This window comes from Miscanthus floridulus, chromosome 8, assembly GCF_019320115.1.
Source record: "Miscanthus floridulus cultivar M001 chromosome 8, ASM1932011v1, whole genome shotgun sequence".
Classification (NCBI taxonomy): domain Eukaryota; kingdom Viridiplantae; phylum Streptophyta; class Magnoliopsida; order Poales; family Poaceae; genus Miscanthus; species Miscanthus floridulus.
The window spans coordinates 194982035-195003736 of record NC_089587.1 but is presented as its reverse complement, the minus strand read 5'-3'; the positions used below and the strand labels follow the sequence as shown (position 1 = coordinate 195003736).

Here is a 21702-nt window from a genome sequence, read left to right as displayed (position 1 = left end):
ATTGTAATCATTTTCCTTGACTATTGGTAGCTATGTCGAGTATATACGAGCTCTATTCTCAACTCTTTTTCATGCGCTTGTACCAATATATTGGAATCTCCTTCCTTACGAGTATTAGGTCCTATTTGGATTTTATGGTCTAAGTTTTTAGTTAGTTGGCTAAACTTAAGACCTTTAGATTATTTGTTTGGAGTCTCAAGAGTTAAAGTGATTTAAAGTTTAGTGGCTAAATTTCATACCCTCGAGACCTTAATTCTCCGTGATTTGTACGTTAGCCAAAAAAGAGAACGGGAAAGAGATAAGGCCCTCCACAGCGTTGTTCTAGAGTGATGCTAGAAGATGAGAGAGGGTGTTTTAGCACCACTCCTCACGCTACAGCCATCGGTGCCAGAACTCAAAAAACTGGAAGAATCGGTGCCCAGTTAATAAACAAAGAAGAAAAGTGAAGCCGCATAGTCCTTTACTCTCTCCTCCATTCAATATACTGCTTGTTGTTTATCTTTTTCAGCTGTGTCATGGGGCCCAGCAACAATACCGCATACTGCAGCTCAAACAGTAGTGGTACCTATTTTTAGACGTACAGTCAAATTTTATTTAGGCACCACCACATCGTAAATTTTAGACGTACAGCAATGTCTGTTCGCTTGCTCATAAACGATCGTAAATTTCTAATCAAAAATAGTATTTTTCTCTCACACCAAACCAGTCAGCGGTAAATAATCCACGATCATTTACGGCCTCCGGAACATGCTCGTCCACGAGCCTACTGGAAGCATCGTGATGTGATAGAATAGAACGTTCCTCCCTCCCTGACTCGCCCCACCAAACCAAACCCACCCTGTTCTCAGGGTCCACTACTGATCCGCTCCACGAGAGCTTCCATTGTCCCCGGCTCCCCGCCTCCGCGTCGCGCTCGCGCCCAAGCAAGTGCTAGCAGGCTAGCAGCAAAGCAAGCCTCCCCTGATGGCTCTGGTGACCTCAGGCTCGGGTGCCGGCCAGGTGATCGCCGAGGTGGCGATGAACGGCGGCGCCGACCCGAACGCGACCACCGTGCGTGCTACCGTCGTGCAGGCGTCCACCATCTTCCACGACACGCCCGCCACTCTCGGTGAGCACACGCCCGTTTTCGAACCCCCTTCTCTGTTCTACGACTGTTATTCCGTCAGTGCGCGTCTACGCAAGCTGTTCGTCTGATTGCCTCTTACGCGCGCACGGAGCTGGGATGTGACTGTACTGTTAGAATTGATCTCATCCGTCTTGACCCAACGGTCGAGACGGACCCCTTGACCGCGTCCTGATCGGGGACGTCTAGCCATCTAGTGCTAGTGGGCCCCCGTTGCACAGTGCCTATAAAGAGGAGGTGGGGCAAACGGCTCTGTTCACGAGGTTCACCGCCGCCACAGCCCCACTGTCCTAACCCTAATCCGATCCAGAGGATGGCACTGCCAGCGGCGGGAAGCGCCACTGCCTTCACCACCACCGCCGGTCTCCACCGCTACTCCGACCGTCGCTGCCTAGTGCAGAGCTTCACCAACGAACCAGTGAAAGCAGGGAGCTCCTCCGACGGTCAGATGCTCCTACTTCTCTCTCTCTCTCTGTCTCCTACCCCGAAGCAAACTCATGATTCAACAGGAAAGAACTAACCTACTGGATCCACTACTAGATGATCCAAAGTAAATTATAACAATGGTACCGGAGCAGGTTCTCTAGTATGTGGATCTGGATCGGGGCAAAGAAAAGAAGAAAGAAAAGAAAAATAACGGAGCTAGATCCGATTCGGATCGAAAGAAAAGAAATACAAAGGGTTCGGATGAACCCTAACCCTAACCGGGTTAAAGAAGGAGGGATCGGTTTCTCGTGTATGCCGAACCCTAAAACCGCAGTCCCTTCGGGGAAGATAAACAGTGAAACCTAAAAGAAAAGAAACCCTAACCCTAAAGAAAAGAACAACGAAGAAATTTCAGACAGTGAGAAAGAGAAAGGGCCTGCGGGACGTACCGCCGGCGCCACCGCCGTCGCGCGGGAAAGAGATACCGCGACGCCGCCTCGTCGGCGCGCGGGAAGAACAGAACGGCTCCTGGCCGGTTGTTACGCCATCGCGCGGCCACGCCTCGGGCTCGGCGGTAAAGGGCACCACCACCAGACCGCTCGACGACGGCGCGTCCACCTTGCGGTGGGCGCGCGCACCGGCGAGGGGACTGGCGGCGGCGCCACCACTGACTCCTCCGATCGGCCATTGGGCCTCTGCTGCTCCTCTGAGTGCGGCACGAGAGAGAAAGGAGGAGGGGAAGAAAATAGAGGGGGGGAGCCGCCGCTGGGACCACTCCGGGCGGCGTCTTCCTCACCGGCTAGGACGGCCGCCCCGACCGGCGCCGACGGCAACCGCGGCTGTCGCGTGAGGCGTGCGAGAGAGAAGGGAGGAAAGAAATTGAACTAGGGTTTCAGGGGAACGGCGGCCGCTGGTGCTTTTTGATCCTCCGCTGGGCGCGGACGGACGTCCGATCTCCATCGACGGCTGAGCACGGTCGGGTCGAAAGCAGCCCAGGCGGGATGCCACTTTCCCGGCCCAGGCCCAGGTTGCGGCCTGGGCGCGGGTGCGCGCTGCGCGAGTGGCTGCTGGGCCGAACAAGAGATCAGGCCTTCGAGCCAAGCAGGCCTCCGGGCCAAATGAACAAGAAGGAGAGTTTTCAGTTTATTATTTTATTTTATTTTTCAGAAGCTATTTTGAATGAATAAAGTTAAGCTTAAATGTTTTATCTCTACTCAAATTTAATCCAACGTGATAATTTGTTTAGAGAACAGATGAGTAAAGTAAAAATGCTTCTGAAAAGTAGGAAAAGAAATTTTGTCATGTTTCCGCTGCAAAGTTAAAGGTTTATTGTCTTCTAATTTGAAGAGCAGTTATAGTTATTCAGTAAATGATGAAAAGTTTATCCTCCAGTTAAAATTAGAATCAAAGAGAGAAATTTTTTTTTTAATTGGAGGAATAGTCGGTTTATAGATAAGATGAATTATAATATTGTTATTTTCTGACCAACGTTGATGATAACAATATTATAAGTTCATTTATGAGTTTAAGATTAAAGTTAAATTATGGTATTGTTATTTTCTGACCAACGTTGATGATAACAATATTATAATTCTATGAGTTTTATGTTTAAAGTTTGAATCTCTGATAATTTTGTATCAAAGTGACCAATTTTCAGAGAATAGATAAAGTTCAAGGAATGCTCTTAAACTAGATAAATGTATTTTCATGTTTCCGCTGCAATGAAGTTGATTGTCTTCTAATTAAATTCGAACCAACGGGAGAATTTAATTTTGAGGAGCAGTTTTATGTTTTTAAGATTAATTGAATTTCTATACGTTAATTTCATTTCTGCCCAACGGTGATGTGGAATTAATGTAGAAGAATGATGTTTTATTCTATTTCTGCCCAACGGTGATATAGAATAGAACATAAAGTTTTCAAAGTTTAATGAGCATTATTGTTGAATATTTTTCAGACAAAAGACCTCCATGCTTTCATTCTTGAAGGCAGAAAGAGAAATGAGCTGGGTACTTGTAACTCAGATGATGAAATGCCTAAGGGCAAGTTATGTATGAAAGAATGCCATTGGTTAAGGGACTGTGTTCTCTTTAAAGAATGGCTTCAAAAGAAAAGAATTCTAGGATATTGATCCAAGAAAAAAAAAAAAAAGGATAGATCAATGAGAGTCTTCATTGAGAAATGTCTTTTATGTACTCTCTGTGGAGAAGAATTTATTTTCAGTTTCACTTATGAGAGTTGTAAAAGTCATATACATGTTTAATTTGACTAACATTGTACTAAACATGTGTGTTAAAAGAATATTCGGGTTTATTTCTGAATTTGATGATTGAACACGAGCCAATCCTGGCAATTATGTCCGTTCAAAGGAATATCTCGCATGGAGGGAAAAAAGTTTGTGATAGTACCCGCATGGCGGGAAAATTTTGAGAAAATACCCGCATGACGGGGTAAAGTTGGCATAGTACATATGTTAACCAATCCTGCATGGCGGGAGAGTTTGGCATAGTACTTATCCCGCATGGCGGGAGGAGGATGTGATGATTCATATGCTCTAAAGAAATATCCCGCACATGGAGAGAAGTTTTGGGATAGCTCTTATGCTATTCTAGTATTTACCGTACACTCTGATTGTGTCATGGTCATAAGTACTCAATGAGTTTGAGAACAAAAGAAAGTTGCATGTGAACCAAGAGATAAGAATGATATGCAAGTGTGACTTGCAGAAGTATTGATGAATAATAGACTATGTTGAGTTTTGAAGTGTAATGAGGAAAATGTACTCCCATACGAATTTTGTTTGCATGCTGTAATCATGTGGATAAAGTAAGTAATCAAAGTTTCCTCATTCACAAGAGTTCTGAATGTTTCGAAATTGTGGTAGAAAAGTTCATACCACATTTCGAGGGGGAGAAATGTAAGATTAAGAAAGATACTTCCCCATACTTCAGATAAGCAATGCACACTATGCATTGAAGGTAAAAGTGATCTATAAAAGATGAATGTGATCGTTGATGGAGTAAGACGGTCATAATAATGATACCCCTAAAGTAAAGAAATAGCTAAATTCCTGGACTTTTTATAGTTCCGATGGGAAGATAGCATAGTCGGCTAGTATTCATACTGGACGAGTTCAGAGTCATCAAGGCGGTGCTAAACGCGCCGTATGAGTTTTTTGACAGATTAAACCCAAAATAAGAAATTTGAAGATACACCATCTTTACTGAAGATGGAGTAATCTGGGGGAGCATGGTATGTAGATACCTAAAGCTTGAATAGAAGTGGGATTACATATCCACTACAGTGTTTAGAGCAATAAATTGCTTAATACATGTTGATGTTGTATGACATATACAACACCTGATGTTAGCTCTTAAAGAGGATGAATAAGTAAACAAGGATCTTGTGATACAGGTGGCTATAGAACAATTGCCTTTTGGCAATGAAGAGTAACAATAGCCCAATATGAAAGAAGTGCCACGAGGATCTAGAAGATCTCAAAGAATAAGAAAATCAGATATTTCTGGTGACTAAGAAGTAAAAGTTAAGAAAGAAATTCAAATAGAGAGTGATTCCACCTCATTTGAAGAAGCCATAAGAGACGTTCACTCGTCTAAATGGCAAGAAGCAAAGGAACATGAAATGAAATCAATAAATACCAACGATGTTTGGGACTAGGAAGAAATTACTAATGGAGCCAAAACAGTAGGCTATAATGGGTCTACAAGACAAAGATGACTCCAAAGGGAATATAGAAAGATATCAAAAGGGAATATTGAAAGCTATAAAGCGTCACTTGTGGTGAAATGATTTACATAAAGAGAAAGAATAGATTATAATGAGTATGCAATGATTCTTTTAGAATCATAATGGTATTAGTGGCACATTACGATTTACAGTTACATCAGAAGGATGTAAAGACACATTCCTCAACGAGAATTTGTATGGAAATGTTTACATGGCATAACTCAAAAGGTTTTGTCGTGGAAGGAAAAGAACATAAAGGGATGTTGCCTAAAGAAATCCATTTATGGATTAAAGCAAGCTTCAAGACAGTGGTTCTTGAAGTTTGACAGTACAATAAGAAAGTTTGGGTTTTAAAGAGAATGTAGAGGACAATTGTATTTATGCAAAGTTTAAACATGGGAAATTTATTTTCCTAATCCTACATGTGGGTAGCACCTTACTCGCTAGTAGTGGTGTTAATCTACTGTTGGAGAAAAAGCAGTTCTTGTCCTCAAGTTTCAATAAGAATGGTCTTGGTAAAGCATCATTCGTTCCAGGAATTGGAACTTACCGAGATAAAAGGAAAAGGGGTATTAGAACTATCTCAAGTGTATACTTAGAGAAGATTCTAAAGAAATAAAGTATATATATGAGTAAACTTGCGCCTGTTTCTATAGTAAAGGGTAATAGTTTTCGGAACTTTCAGTGTTCCAAGAATGAATATGAGATCGATCAAAAGGACGTCCTATATGCTTCAGCTGTTGGAAGCTTAATGAATGCTTATAAGCAAGAACTTACCCTGACATAGTTCATGTATCCGGGATATTTTGGCAGAAGTCCAGTCCAGATATAGATCACTGGAATGGAGATGAGAATGTTTTGCAATTGTGCAAAGATTTATAGGCCTCATGGTGAGTAAGAAAGAATAAGTACTCTCAAATAGTTGTGGGTACAAATGTTAAATTTTGACGAGATGTTTAGTGAAACCCACATAGTAGCTAACACTCGCAGTTGGAGTTTTATTGTGGAAAAGCTCCAAAGAAACAGTTGTGGTGTCATCAAGGATGCATACCCACAGTATAGCTTGATATGAGGCTTAAAGGACAGGCGAAGTGGTTAAAAGAACTTACACCCGGAATTGATAATGGTATACAACAGCAATAACCATTTAAGTAGTTCGCTCCTATAACAACGGGTCAAGTGTGCTGCCAAACACATTGACGATAAAGTTGTACGTTGTGAAGGAGAAAGTCTGGAATCATACTAAAAGTATTGAACATAAAAGCAACAAGCAAGTGTTGCGGATCCGCGTACAAAAGGCTTACCACCCAGTGTGTTTAGAGAACACACAGTCGACATGGGTTTATGGTATAGCCTATGATTTCCGGACAATAAAGGGCCCAAAGTTAAAGAATCTGTTTCAGAAGAGAGATGTGTATTGTAGCTGTTAAGTCTATCGGCGATTGACCGTGACGATGAAGCATGCTCTATGCACTAATCTGTGATGGAACAAATAAAAGTAAAAGTGATTAAAGTCAAAGTTTAAAGTTAAAGTATGAGTTGAGATCAAGGGGGAGAATGTTAGAATTGATCTCATCCGTCTTGACCCAACGGTCGAGACGGACCCCTTGACCGCGTCCTGATCGGGGACGTCTAGCCATCTAGTGCTAGTGGGCCCCCGTTGCACAGTGCCTATAAAGAGGAGGTGGGGCAAACGGCTCTGTTCACGAGGTTCACCGCCGCCACAGCCCCACTGTCCTAACCCTAATCCGATCCAGAGGATGGCACTGCCAGCGGCGGGAAGCGCCACTGCCTTCACCACCACCGCCGGTCTCCACCGCTACTCCGACCGTCGCTGCCTAGTGCAGAGCTTCACCAACGAACCAGTGAAAGCAGGGAGCTCCTCCGACGGTCAGATGCTCCTACTTCTCTCTCTCTCTCTGTCTCCTACCCCGAAGCAAACTCATGATTCAACAGGAAAGAACTAACCTACTGGATCCACTACTAGATGATCCAAAGTAAATTATAACATGTACAAGTTGTTGAAATGTGTGTGTGTGTGGGGGGGGGGGGGGGGGGTTGCGCGGGGCGGGGAGGGTTGGTGGAGATGCCGAAGGAGGCTGATTCCGCGGTGCTCCTGTTATGGAGAGCTCCTCGCCCCACTTGCAGTAACAGAGATGTAGGAGCCAGAGTGGAGGCTACCCCTGCCAGGTTTTTACTTAGAGCTATTATTTATGCAAAAAACAGCCAGCCAAAAATGATTAACCGGAATCGCAACTAATCATTGAAGAAATTAAAAGTGGATTACAGAAAATAGAAATCCAACTCTTAAATGAAAGGATCTGGTTGGAATCATAAAAGGGTGGTAGAAACAACTACATATAGTTTCTTCTACAACACTTAAGATTCGTTTCTATTCTATTATCTTGAATCTACATAGAATTAATTAGTAGATTAAAATAGTAGTCTTTTTTTCACTCATCCACTTAATTTCAATCAATTCAAAATAAAAATAAAAAGATAATTCTTCATTGAAAAAATCCATGAAGGGGGAGAAAAATTAATGCGAGAATAGATTACTGTACATAGTAAAAAAGAAAAAAACAATTAATCTCCCTGCTTCTTCTAGCTCATTACTTTTGAAATTTAATAGCTTATGGTCAGCATTAAGCTTGTCATGGATTCTTGAGTAAGAAGACGTTCATTCTATTTCATACATTTCATTTGAGGATGTTTAAGCAGAAAGCACAACGATTGAGTTTAACTAAGGCTAGCTATCAGAAGGGGAAGTTTCGATGATTGTGTGGGCTTATATGTCCCAGTATTTGTTTTTTGCCTGACTTGTTGAAAGAAACTGCAGACAGTATAATCCGAGTGAAATGTTTATCTACTAATCCAAATAAAATTTTCAAAAAAAATGCATTGAGGTTATGCTTTCAAGGCTTGTCGTTGCAGTGGGCTGTGTTCTGGAAAAAGTTTTTCCAATTTCCATGTTGTTCACCGCATCCGATCAATGCCATTGCCCAGGAGAGGAATAGGGATGAATGATGTCTACTTTTACCTGGATATTATTAATATTGTTGGGAGGGCAAGATGCATTTCAATGAACTTATATATAAATATGGATTTGTTACGAACTATTTTTTTTTTAACATTGTTACGAACTATTTTCTCTACAGATAAAGCAGAGAGATTGATAGCAGAGGCTGCTGGGTATGGTTCACAGTTAGTTGTCTTTCCGGAAGCTTTTATTGGAGGCTATCCACGTGGATCCACATTTGGCTTCGGGATCAGTATTAGTATTATTAATCCAAAAGACAAGGGAAAGGAAGCATTCCGGAGGTATCATGCAGCTGCTATAGATGTTCCTGGTACGTGGAAATATTATGGACATTTCTCTGCATTATTATTAATTCTCTTATCATTTTTGAACTGGCTCTCAAGACACTTAAGGTGTTAATGCTTCTCCAAAAAAAAATTTGGCCTCAATCTGGGAATATCGTTATGTCTTTTTGTGCTTGATGTATGGCAATCTGTATAAGGTTTGTCCGGAAGAAGTTCTTCTATGGACTTCCAGAATATGCTAACTATTTGAAAATTCTTTTCACTCTTCCTGATTCAGTTGAAGTAGATGAACAATGGTGCTTGTGGTCAATATGTGGAAAATCATCTAACTTGGCTCTTTTGTTGATACTTGGTAGTGCTGCTTCATCGACATGTTGGGACCAAGTCGTTCCATTTCTAGCATTGAGTTCTATTACCCAGTTACTTGAGATCATTTTTAGGTTTATGGATTAAATATTATAATTATTTAGTTTTCTATTTATCACAGTCAATGCATATTCCATCTTTTTCATTACTATGGACATATAGTTTGTTTCGTTAGGTGTATATATCTACTTACTGACAGAAGAATCTACAGGTCCAGAGGTTACACGCTTAGCTGCTATGGCTGGAAAATATAAGGTTTTCTTGGTTATGGGGGTGATTGAAAGGGAAGGTTATACCCTTTATTGTTCAGTGCTTTTCTTTGATCCTCTTGGCCATTACCTGGGTAAGCACCGCAAGCTCATGCCAACAGCATTAGAGAGAATTATATGGGGATTTGGGGATGGATCGACTATTCCTGTTTATGATACTCCACTTGGAAAGATTGGGGCGCTCATTTGCTGGGAAAATAAAATGCCACTTTTGAGGACAGCGCTGTATGGTAAAGGTAAGAGTCAATCTCATGTTGATAAATTTCCAAGATAGCTTACATTCATTGGATGGAAGCCTTGAATTGAAATGGAAATAAGCTTCCAACACAAGTCAGATAAGCAATTGCTGAAGAGGCATTGACACCAGAATACGTATTGAGTTTCTTAGCTTATGTAATATGCAGGTATTGAGATATACTGTGCCCCCACTGCTGACTCCAGGCCTGTTTGGCAAGCCTCCATGACACACATTGCTTTGGAGGGGGGATGCTTTGTCTTGTCAGCAAACCAATTCTGCCGCAGAAAGGACTACCCTCCCCCACCGGAGTATGAGTTTGCTGGTTTAGGTGAAGAGCCATCTGCAGACACTGTTGTTTGCCCTGGAGGCAGCGCTATCATTTCTCCATCTGGTGAAGTCTTGGCAGGCCCCAACTATGAGGGAGAGGCACTGATTACCGCCGACCTTGGTAAGAATGCAAACACTCAATATGCTTTGCTCATGCAGTCATGAATAGTTCTGTTGTGTTTCCATAGTTGTTTGAGTACCAATTTTGAAGTGTTGAAAACTATACCATATTCTTGTTGCCATTTCCAGACCTGGGAGAGATTGTTCGAGCCAAGTTTGACTTCGACGTGGTGGGCCACTATTCTCGACCTGAAGTCCTTAGCTTGGTAGTGAATGACCAACCACATCTCCCTGTGTCTTTCACGTCTGCCGCCGAGAAGACTCCAGCTGCCAAGAGTGACAGCGATGCTAAATCTTGCTGATTGAGTGTGGCCATGAAACTATGTTGTACCGAAGCCTTGGTGAAGGTCGCTCAGCTCCTCTGGTTTGCTGTTTGTGTGTCGTGGATGGGAGTTGGGAGTTGTAGCTTTTGAACTCTAAAAATTCTCTTTAATGAGGCGGAAAAAAATGGTGGATGCAGTTATGCTCCTTGTAAAGTCTTGTGTTCGGTGAATAAACTCTACCAGAACTATGAACCCTGTTACTTTCGTTGCAGTTTCAAACAGTACCAAATGTTAATCGCCCGTTATGGGCTGCATATGTTTTTTTGTCTTGTTTTCTAAGAAGAACTATGAATCCTGTTAAGAGTTAGCTAGGATTGGAGAACCAAATCTAAACATGATTTTAGTCTCAGTCTAATTATTAGCTACATCAGCAACTAAAGGTCTTTAAAGAAGATCTACTGCATCTATTTTTTTGATGCCCTTTCAGCATATCTTGTTGGAATTCGAGGGACATTCACTGGAACCTCCCCTTGCAACCGTCCGGCGTAATTGGCGCGGGCTTGACCACGCGAACAGCGTCAGTTACATATGGCTGCGTGTCTGGCACATGCCCATGCTCCTTCCATTATTAGCTTACATTATTCGACCGGAATAAGTCAAGCAGGCTAATTGGCTAATCAAGCAAGAGATATTTCATGTCTTCGAGTATGGAATAAGGTCAATTAAGCATGAAAATTGCAAGTACAAAGCATACCTATATTCATATTTCACGTAACAATTTTAGAAAACTAAGACAATTTTAAATATTCTCTCAGGTTACAAATATGTAGCGTTTTAGAGTTGTCTTAAGTCAATTCTAGACTAGGACTACAAAAATACTTATACGTGTTGAGTTTGAATGTTACGAAGTGAGTATAGATAGATTTGCCTTGAAAAATAAAATATACTTCTGTCGATATGTGTTCTGTTCGCTTAGCTGATAAACCATAGCTGAAAGTATTGTTGGTTGATTTGTTGTGAGAGAAAAATACTGTTCGTTGGCTGAAAAAGTACGGCTTATAAGCCAAGCGAATAGAGTAATGGTCTATGGTCATCTACACAAACAAACGTGGTCATACCATGGTAGCGGACCTAAGATGAACACAGTTCACTAGCATCGATGATTCTTCCATAACTTGTTTAGGAAGGCCATAAGCGCTAATGGATGTTTGCGCGAAGACAGGCCAAGCAGCGGCTATTTGAGATCACAGTGGCTCTAATATATGTGCAACATTATGATAAATTTGATGATGGATTAGGGCAAAAAGGTTAACCATGGATCTTCAAGAGAAGATATAAGATGATCCAAAATTTAATTTATATAAGAGGGTGAGGAACTAAACAATTTACGAGGGATGTGGCAATGATTTAATAGAGGAATTGGGTTCATGAAGAAGAAATTGAAGGATATCTTGATTTGTCATCGACAAAAATTACATAGCCACGGGATTTTATAGTGAGACAAAAGAAAGAAGAGATGGATATAACAAGAGTTTTGCATCAAGGAATTGGTATAAATGATAACTATAAAAGACTATTGCAAAACTATTATCAAATAAATAAATCCTAATCTTTTCCGCGATATATATATATTTTAATTAATAAAAATGGAACTAATCCAATTAGAAAAAAAACACATCCAATTATTACATTGAAAAATACTAGCTTTTTTTAGCAAAATTGAAAAATACTAGCTGTTCGCACTATTTGCGGCTTGCGCGGGCCACAATGCTAGTCCTGCAGTATGAGCCCATGAGTCAGCAATGTACGTGCCTGAAAAAAAAAGGAAAAAGCCCACCTTAACTTTCGTGAAAGTCCGTTTTTTCTCCTTAAACTCTATAACCAGGCCAAACACCTCCCTCAACTTTTTAAACCATTCATCTTACCTTCCTGACCCTGTTATAAGCAGTTTTGAAGGCGGTTTTGTCTTTTTCTTTTTTATTTATTTTGGCTGAATCTTTGAAAAATCAAAGTAAATCACAGAAAAATCATAAAATGGAAAATTCAATTTTGTTGGACTCCACATGAGTAGATCTACATAGTGAACATATAATATGGTATGCTTTAGTACAAAACTTTTGTTGTGGCTTTAGATCTATTTTTTATGTAATTAATTGGAATAATTCATAGCTGCCGTTTCTATGGTCCAATTGTGATGAAATTTTTATGGTGGACTAATTATTATATGATTGAACTATAGTAAAAATTTCATACTCATTCGATCATATATAGTTTAGTTATAGATTTATTTATATTTAACAAGTATAAACCTAAATAAAATCTATAACTAAATTATACATGATCCAATGAGATGAAATTTTTACTATAGTTTAAGCATACAATAATTAGCCCACCATAAAAATGTTACCATAATTGGACCATAGAACTGCAGCTATGAATTGTTCCATTTAATTACAGAAAAGTGTAGATCTAAAGCCACAGTAAAAACTTTGTACTAAAGCATACCATATTATATGTTCACTGTGTAGATCTACTCATGTGGAGTCCAACAAAATTAGATTTTCTATTTTATGATTTTTCTGTGATTTACTATGATTTTTCAAAGATTCAGCCGAAATAAATAAAAAAGAAAAAGTCAAACCCACTTTCAAAACTGCTTATAACAGGGCCAGAAACGTAAGATGAATGGTTTTAAAAGTAGAGCGAGGTGTTTTGTCTGGTTTTGGAGTTTGAGAGGAAAAATGGACTTTCGTGAAAGGTGAGATGAGGTAATGTGGATTTTTTCAAAAAAAAATCACCAAAAATAATGGGCTGAAAGAGAGCTGACGATGCGGCGCAATTTCGTGTAGATTCGGTCCAGTATCAGCCCATCCATCGTGGACGAAGCGCCGCGAATCGGAGAAGGGCCAGAACAGAAGAGACCAGGAGGGCGGAAAGAAGCACTGAAGCTGCGATTGCGAGGGAGAGCGCCGGCAAGGAGCCATGGAGCCAGAGAAGGCCGAGGAGGCAGCGAAGCAGCCGATGGAAGCGGAGCCCGGAGACTCCGTGGATCCCCGCGAACTAGGTGACTGCTTAATCCCCTTGATTCCCTCTGCTTCAGATGGCTAATCTTCATATAAACCCTTTTCTCTCTCTTTCTTCTCCGTGAACCCTACCTCTGTAATTTGTCCAAGAAACAGCGGGTTTCCTGCTCTATTCTACTGTGACTGAAGCATTGTCTCTGATTCGCCATCTCTTTGTGTTATTTCCATCTCTGATTTGCAGTGTCCAGCGACGATGAGATCGACTACTCCGTCGAGCCCGAGTTCTATGACCCCGACCTGGATGACGTCGATGAGCGGTGGGTGGACAGGCAGAGGAAAGGCCGCACATCTGACGCCGTGCTCAGCTGTCCCGCCTGTTTTACTACCCTGTGCTTGGATTGTCAGAGGTAATCCATTTACTGGTTGATATAGACACAAGGAAGGGAATCGTAGATTGTAATCATATCCATTATTTAGATTATTACCAGTTGTGGTTCCGTTTCGTGTTAAAAGTATTTTTTATTTAATGTCTGCCTTTTCAGTTTCAGAATTTTCTTACGGTAGATACCTACCACTACTCACATCAGGATCCTGGTGTTACTGCCTGTGTGAAATAGGAGTGCTTACAATTGTAATCAATTAATATAAATCCACTCCTAACTGTACTAGATATTTCATATGTACTCACTCCGTCCTGTAATACAGAGCATACAAGCATTCAAAAACTGAACCCAAATACAAGAGATTCTAGGGGGCAAAAGAACAGTTTATGTATTAAATAGTCATGTTTAGAAGACCTTTTGCCTATTATAGACTATTACTCCATCCTGGAATATTGTGTGTTATGACTTCTAAAATTTGTACTGAAATATAAGGCATTTTATGTGGCGCCCATGCTCAGATTTGGCAAAATTTGTTAAAAAGGAAACCATAATTTGAGGAGAAACTCCTTAATTGGGTTTAATCCATGGGCACATGTGTCATTTGAGCATTTACTTAAATTGTCTTATAATTTTTGAAACGCGCTATATTACAGGACGGAGGGAGTACTACATATTTCTGAAAGATACTTACCTTAATAGGGAATAAAAACTACTGGAAATGGAAAACCACCATGCTGTTAACTTACTAGGAGTGTCTAAGCGTTATCATAATAGATTATAAAAAAAACTGTGGACTGTTGGCTCAGGGATGCATCAATAATTGTAGCATTCATGGTACCTTCTCATTTCTTCCTTATATGGAATCATAGGACTTGTTCGTGCTATAAATTTGCTTGGACAAGAATGGGAATCCCAGGCACGACATGACATGAATCAGTAGATATAGTTTAGTTCGTTTTCTATGTGTTTATTTGAACAATATCTTTGTGTTTGTTAGAAGCAGGATTTTGCCGTTATGCTATTTGGCTGTTTCGCTTAAGTATCGTTCTGAAATACCTTCGTTTTTAACTTTGATGTTTTGTGTTGCTCCTATGTTTTCTCTGATTATCAAACACTATACTATACTGGTACTGCTAAGTTGTAGAATAAATATCCAATGGTCAGTTGTGGGTAGCTTTGTTGATGCTTGGATATAAGATCTAGGATAGTTCAGAGTAAGGCAACATGAAGATATGACTTATTACTATGAACATGTGCTTGAACAGGAACGGGGAAGTCAGATATGAAAAGAGTCAGGGCATCTTGTTAGTACAGTTTGTTTGCGATCAATGTGGAAGCACTAATATATCTGGTGTCACTACACTGTTGTTTTTTTTCGCACCGTTCAGAGATAACTTAGTTTGTAGTAGTTTGTAAGCTACTTGCACAGTTGTACTGTTTGGCTCTCTGCTATTGATCCTTGAGCATTAAGCATTTATGCTGATATATTAAAACCTCAAACGGTTAATTGTACACGGATTTTGTTAATGTTCAGGCATGAGAAGTATGTAAACCAGTACCGTGCAATGTTCGTTCGCAACTGCAAGGTCAAGACTGATCAGATCCTGCGAGAGGGCAAGAGCAAAAGGGAGAAGCGCAAAGGGCGGGCTGCTGATCCAACTACTGCATCTCCACTCAACTTTCGCAAGGGGCAAGCCTACCACCCTGTTTGCTGCGAGGTCTGCTCAACTGAGGTTGGAGTGTTTGACGAGGATGAAGTCTACCACTTCTTTAATGTGATCCCTAGCAACTCCTGAATGTCGTGATGTTCCGTGAACTGTTACTGTAGAATATTTCGTAGACCGGCCCATATATGCTTCTGCAGTACGCTGTCGTATTTAGTGTCTCTTCTCGTTGATCAGCCTGCTGCGTTACAAGTAAATCAGGTTGTGTGGATAACATGCATCTGTATGGTATGTTAATGTTTTTATTTATGCAGCATATGTTTTTGAAAGGGGATCTCCACTAAACTGTGATGGCTCTTTCGTGACGAGCCTCTTTGTTCTGATTGAATGAATGTGTTCATGCTTGTTATAGCAGCAATTGATGATTGTTCGTACAAGTTGATGAGGTGTCGGGTCACTCAGGGGTGTGTGTCTATGATGCTAAGCTGATCCCACATGGGAACAAAGCTAGCCTGGCCCTGGCCATGCCTCCAGATCCGTAGACGAGACAGTGGTGCGTGCCCTCCGATTATGGGTAGATTGATCTGCCTGCCAATACGTTGGCGTGTGCCGTGTGCGTGTCTGAATGAACGCAAGTCATGGAGGCGGCTTGCAGTTGCAGTATGGAATTGTACATGCATCTGCAAGGAATTTGGAGCATCTACTTGGAAGTTGGAACATGGAAGGCTGAAATTGAACTGAAATGTAGCAGCAAATTAATTGGGAATCTGTTGGATCCTGTGTTTGATCGTCCATTGTTGATGTGGAGTGCGGTAAAACCAAACCATGTTTGGAGCAAGGTGCGGATAGGCGACATGCCCCTTGATGGCCACCGAGGCCATGGAGGCGTTGCCGGGTGGCGGGTGGCGGGTGGGGTTCCCTCCTGCGATGCGATGCAATTATAGGCGGGCGAGGCGCGCGGCGACATGAGACATGCAGATCATATCCAAAACTAGGAAGGCTGGTGGTCCGTCCATTCGCCATCGCTTTCAGTACAGGTCATCGTCATCATCATGTTACCGGACTTGGGGACTTGCATGCTCGTCCTCAACCCACGTATACTACGTCGACGATCTCGATCCATCTGCCCCAGTCCCAACCAGTCACGCATTGCCGTGCAAAACGCTCCCGCTCCCTAGCACAAGTCAACCAATCAATTGCAGAGAACCTCTTACAAAGTCGTGCCAGGCGCCCCACTGCCACCACCTCCATATCCGGTTTTGGCATCCTCGCTTGCAAAAGCTAGCCGCGCTGCCTCCATACCCCTAGTTTTGGTGCCTTCGCCATATACTTCCTACGTGAGCTAGAATTGCGTTTTTTTTCCGAGGGAGTACATCACCTCCATACCGGTTTTGGTACCTTTGCTAGATATACATCACGGTCGCTGCCCGGCCCGGCAGCATGCACTTGGTCCTCTGGCGGCGCACGGGGCCGGCGTCCAGCAGGCCACCGGAGTGCCGAGAGCGAGCCAAAGAATCGTCATCAGTTGGCGACTTGGCGTTGGGTCGGCAAAGTCGCGCGTCAAGCCGTCCCGTCCATCCCGTCCCTCCCCCGCACGCCCCCTAACCCGGGGCGGAGCACAGGGCACCGGCACCAGCACCGCACCGCGCGCAGGCACAGTGCCGCCCGTCGACGTCGCGTTTGCCCATTCAGGCGCAACTTGGGGGGCATCTGTACGCACGCACGGCCATCATAACGATTTTTTTTAGTAGGGCGACCCGCGAGCTCTTCGTTTGGGCGTGTTTGGCTCCGTACTTTTTCAGCCAACCATCAATATTTTTCTTTCGCATCAAATCTATCACTGTGCTTTCAGTTATTGCTTCAAACAAGGGCCAGTTTGATGCCGAAATTTTTGGCAAATGCTACTGTAGCGTTGTGATGTTATTTGGCAATTAGTGTCCAATCATAGTCTAATTAGGCTTAAAAGATTCGTCTCGTGGGTTTCGTCTAAACTGTGTAATTAGTTTTATTTTTTATTTATATTTAATACTTCATGCATACGTTCAAAGATTCGATGTGACGAAGAATTTTAAAAAATTTGGTATTTTGGGAGAAAACTAAACAGCCCCCAAGCCCGAACGGGCCATGAGCGAGGGACAATTGTCCAGAGTCGCCCAGCAGTGTGCCCCATCATCCCTTGTCCACGAGTCAATCGCTCGCTGCCGATGAGCTTTTCGCGTGAAAACGATCCATCTTGAGCCCCAATCTCTACTCTCGAGTCCAGTTTCCTGCATGAGCTGATGAGCTAGCCTTCTTTGTTGCCAAGCCAGAGAGAGCTGGCTGGAAAAACAGAGGGGATGAGGATCTCGCCCACCTCAAGGCTTCTGTGCGTGCACAATTGATTTGTTTCACCACCCATACAGTACAAGATAAGCTTTGGGTGGTGTTTAGATATAAGGGGGTGTCACATCGAATGTTACATAAAATGTCGCATGGGTATTCGAATACTGATAAAAAAACAAATTACAGAACCCGTCGGTAAACCACGAGACGAATTTATTAAGTATCCATAAATTAATTAGACTTAAAAGATTCGTCATGCAAATTAGTCACTATCTATGTAATTAGTTATTTTTTAATTTATATTTAATATTCTGTATCCAGTATTTGACGTGAGAGGTTGTAAAGTTTCGACTAAGCAAGGCCATGTTTAGTTTCCTCAAATTCCAGAATTTGGCACTATACAAAAAGAAGATTTCTCGTCACATTAAACTTGTGGTACATGCATGGAGTACTAAATGTTGACGAAATAAAAAACTAATTGCACAGTTTGGTTGTACTTTGCGAGACGAACGTTTTGAGCCTAATTAGTCAACGATTAGACAATTATTATCAAATAAAAACAAAACGCTACAATAGCTACAGTGTATCGACAAAATTTGGCGGCGCCGATTCAGTGGCCATCTAAACATGGCCCAACTCAGAAAGGGCATATGAGCCCGTGCCAGTCTAATCCCCCAGCTCATGCCGATGTGAGCTGCTACACTGGGCCCGTTCTGCCGGAGGAATTTTGGAGAATTTTGGATTAGTTCTGAGTAAGATATCGTGAGAGAAAAATATTAACCCGATTTCAAGTACAGACGAACGGGGCACTATTTGTAAAAGACCTGCAGAGGACAGCAAAGTGAGAGCCGCTGGACCCAGATTCCCATGTGCCCTGCCCCCTACGGGTACTGTGCCTACTGCACCTCTGCACCCCGGTCCTCTTCCACCCTCTGCCTGTTGGGTTGGCTGGGGCTGGTTTGTTCGGTTGGCTAGTTCGTATCGTTATTGGTTCGTGAAGAAGTACTGCTGGCTGGTTTGTGTGAGAGAAAAATACTATTCTGATTGAAAATTTACGATCGTTTACGACAAACCAGAGCCAAACGAACAGGCTGTTGCACTTTCGTGCCATCCATTCCATGCTCACTTTTTTCTCGCTCTAGCTTAGAGCGTGTTTACACCATCTAGATTAGCTATTAGTTCAACTAAAAAATTTTAGGTAACAAAAGTTTAGTTATGTTTTGGATATGTGGACTATTGAGGACGAACAGCTAACTAGACTAGACTAAAAATTAGTTCATCCTTTCCATTTATGGTTGGTCTAAAATGAAAAATTAGATGCCTAAAATTGAGTCAGGTGATCTAAATAGATCTTACTAATATTTTACATCACTGCTGAACTAGCAATGTTACACGTAGACATGATGAACATAGAGGCTCTGTTCGCTTGTCTTATAATCCGTATTTTTCAACTTGTTTTTTTAACTGGAATAGTGTTTTTCCCTACTAACAAATCAACCGGAACAGTCGACTTGTTTTTTTGAGCGAATCGGACGGGCCAGAGTGTGTTCCTTTGTAGCTAATTACTCAAATGCTACATGTTTTTGGTCTGAGGAATTCCTTTGATCTGACATTGTTTACCGGAGTGGTGTGTGTGTTGTGAACGCATGAAACATGTGAACCGGCAAATATTACTGCACTAGCAAATTCAGCTGAACGTATGCGTAGGCAGTGAAATTCCACTAGAATGGTAAAACACGCGGAATAAAACTTTCCAAGTCTACATCAAGTTCATTATAAATCCCTCTCCCCCATCACCTCAAAAACCTCTCCAACCCCACCGGTCCACCACCGCCAGCCACCTCTCTCTCTCTCTCTCTCTCTCTCTCTCAGTCTCCAGTCCCGCAACACGACGAGAGGCAGCAGGAAGGCGCCATGGCCACCACCCGCGACGTCTCCACTGCCGCCGCCGCCGCCATGTTCCACGTCTACCAGCCGATGCCGATGCCATCCACGGCGGCCGACGCCGGCGCCATGATGGCGGCCCCCGCGAAGCCGGTCAAGAAGGAGGGCGGCGGCGGCGGCGGCGGCAAGGACCGCCACAGCAAGGTGAACGGGCGCGGGCGGCGCGTGCGCATGCCGATCGTGTGCGCGGCGCGCGTGTTCCAGCTCACCCGCGAGCTGGGGCTCAAGTCGGACGGCCAGACCATCGAGTGGCTGCTCCGCCAGGCCGAGCCCTCCATCATGGCCGCCACGGGCTCCGGCACCACCCCGGCCGTCTTCGTCTCCTCCTCCGCGCCCTCCACGTCCTCCTCCTCCTCCCACTACCACCACCAGCAGCAGCAGACGGCCACCACCGTCCTCGGCAAGCGCCCGCGCGAGGAAGGCGACGCCATGGCGGGGACCGCGTCCGCGTTCTGGGCGGCGCTGCCGGCGGCCGCGCCGCGGACGACGGCGGAAGCCTGGGGCTTCTCGCCGCTGGAGGCGCAGACTGCGGCGGCAGCGGCGGCGTACGTTCCCATGGCACAGGCGCAGCACACCACCACCACCTCAACCTGCTCGCCGCGCTCTCCGGCGCCGCGAGGCGCGCCGAGGAGGAGACCCGGTGACTCCGCCGCGGCTTCTGACACGTACTGCTACATCCGTCGCTCGCGCATTGATCGTTGTCCGTCCGTGTGTTCTTGGCAGCGCTACGTTCTTGATTTTGTGTGTGCTCTTGTGCTCCCCTCTACCAAGTCCAAGGCAGTGTCTTGTAGTCGAGATTTGATGAAAGATCGCTGTGGTGCTTAGTGCTAAATGTAAATACGATCGAGTCCTCTTGCTTAGATCTTAATCTTACTGCATTCGGGTTAAATCGGGTTGGGGGTTTGCCGTCTGTGTTAGGTTTTGTGCGCCTTTTGGATTCCATGGAACTTGTTTATGTTAGCATCTTGTCTGTATCAGCCCCAAGAAAGTCTTACCAGTACAACAAGCATAAATTCATAAAGCTCAGATTCTTTTGCGGTCATTTCTTATAGTCAGCTAGCGATGAAATTCTGTACTATTCGACAGCGAGCAATGATAATCACAAGACTTCGACCGAAAAGCTCATTAATTTACAGCCTGTTTGCTGGCTGGTTTCAGCCAGCCCAAACCAGCCAGCCAACAGTGTTTTCCTCTTAAAAAAACCAGCACCAGTCAGCCTAAACCAGTTGCAGCACCAACCAGCCTTAGACCTCTTTTGAGACTGATGTTACTGCACGAGAATCGATGGCATCTGAAAAACGTTCAGATGTGCAATGCCCATCAATCCAGGCTAGCTGCAGATGAGCAGATTACAGCAATGATAACCGGCCTGCGGGGAGGTGAGAAAGGAAGAAAAGAAAGAATCAAAGAATTCCCTTTCGCCGGGCGGCCCGTCCGTCGGTCGCTTTTCCTTGTGAGACCTCGCTTTCTTTCCCTCTGCGTCTGCGTCGAGCGTCTGCGGACTGCAGAGAGGCGAAAGCGAAGGGCCGGCAAAAGGCTGCGGGCGCCTGCGCGACGCACAGTCGCGCTGCCGCCGCCTGCTGCCGCGCTCTGAAAGGCTGAGGCCGTTGTGTGCCTGCCTGTGCTGCTGTGCACTTTCGTTTCCCCGAACCGATGTCCCGGTGCGTGTCAAAGCTCAAAGCTGGACGCAACTTCTCGGGGCTCCAATCTGTAAAGATGCCCTGCCCTTGCCGAGCCATCATCTCGTGCAGTGCAGCGTACCGCCACCATACTACACGCATGTGTACACATATCAGATGTGAGATGCCATGCCGTGCGTAGCAGCCTCTGGTCTCTGGTACTACTACCAGCTTGCGGCAGAAGTCTGGTTGACTTGGCGTGGCCGATGTATGTAAACCGTACCTAGGGCTAGGGTAACATGCCTCGGCGTCATGTGAACCGACTGGACTGGTCGCGACTACTCCTTGCTTGGCAAGCTTGAAGGAAGACGAGGAGGAACGGAACCACAGAAGGTCTCGAAGCGAAAAATGGGTCAAACGGCGAGTGGATGGACGACGCCAATAATAAGTGCGATGCGTGCAACATGGCTGTCGCTGGCCAGACCTGCCAGGCCAGTCGCCGACGTACATCACACGCAGCAGCTAGTCACGTACTACTCCTGCC

The 21702-nt window shown here is 43.8% G+C and overlaps 2 protein-coding genes and 1 pseudogene across 2 annotated transcripts; all 3 read left to right on the top strand.

The window, feature by feature from the left end:
* Positions 1–791: 791 nt before the first annotated feature.
* Positions 792–10517, top strand: LOC136477831 (bifunctional nitrilase/nitrile hydratase NIT4-like). The gene is made up of 5 exons (XM_066476092.1): positions 792–1108; positions 8455–8646; positions 9198–9491; positions 9660–9941; positions 10070–10517. The coding sequence occupies exons 1-5, from the start codon at positions 964–966 to the stop codon at positions 10240–10242; spliced, it is 1086 nt and encodes a 361-aa protein (XP_066332189.1). The 5' UTR covers positions 792–963; the 3' UTR covers positions 10243–10517.
* A 2583-nt stretch (positions 10518–13100) lies between these two features.
* LOC136474444 (uncharacterized) lies at positions 13101–15679 on the top strand. The gene is made up of 3 exons (XM_066472020.1): positions 13101–13267; positions 13468–13633; positions 15144–15679. Exons 1-3 carry the CDS (start codon positions 13186–13188, stop codon positions 15403–15405), a joined length of 510 nt encoding a protein of 169 aa, XP_066328117.1. The 5' UTR covers positions 13101–13185; the 3' UTR covers positions 15406–15679.
* A 3745-nt stretch (positions 15680–19424) lies between these two features.
* On the top strand, positions 19425–20330 carry LOC136474443 (transcription factor TCP7-like; annotated as a pseudogene).
* The last annotated feature ends 1372 nt before the right edge of the window (positions 20331–21702 follow it).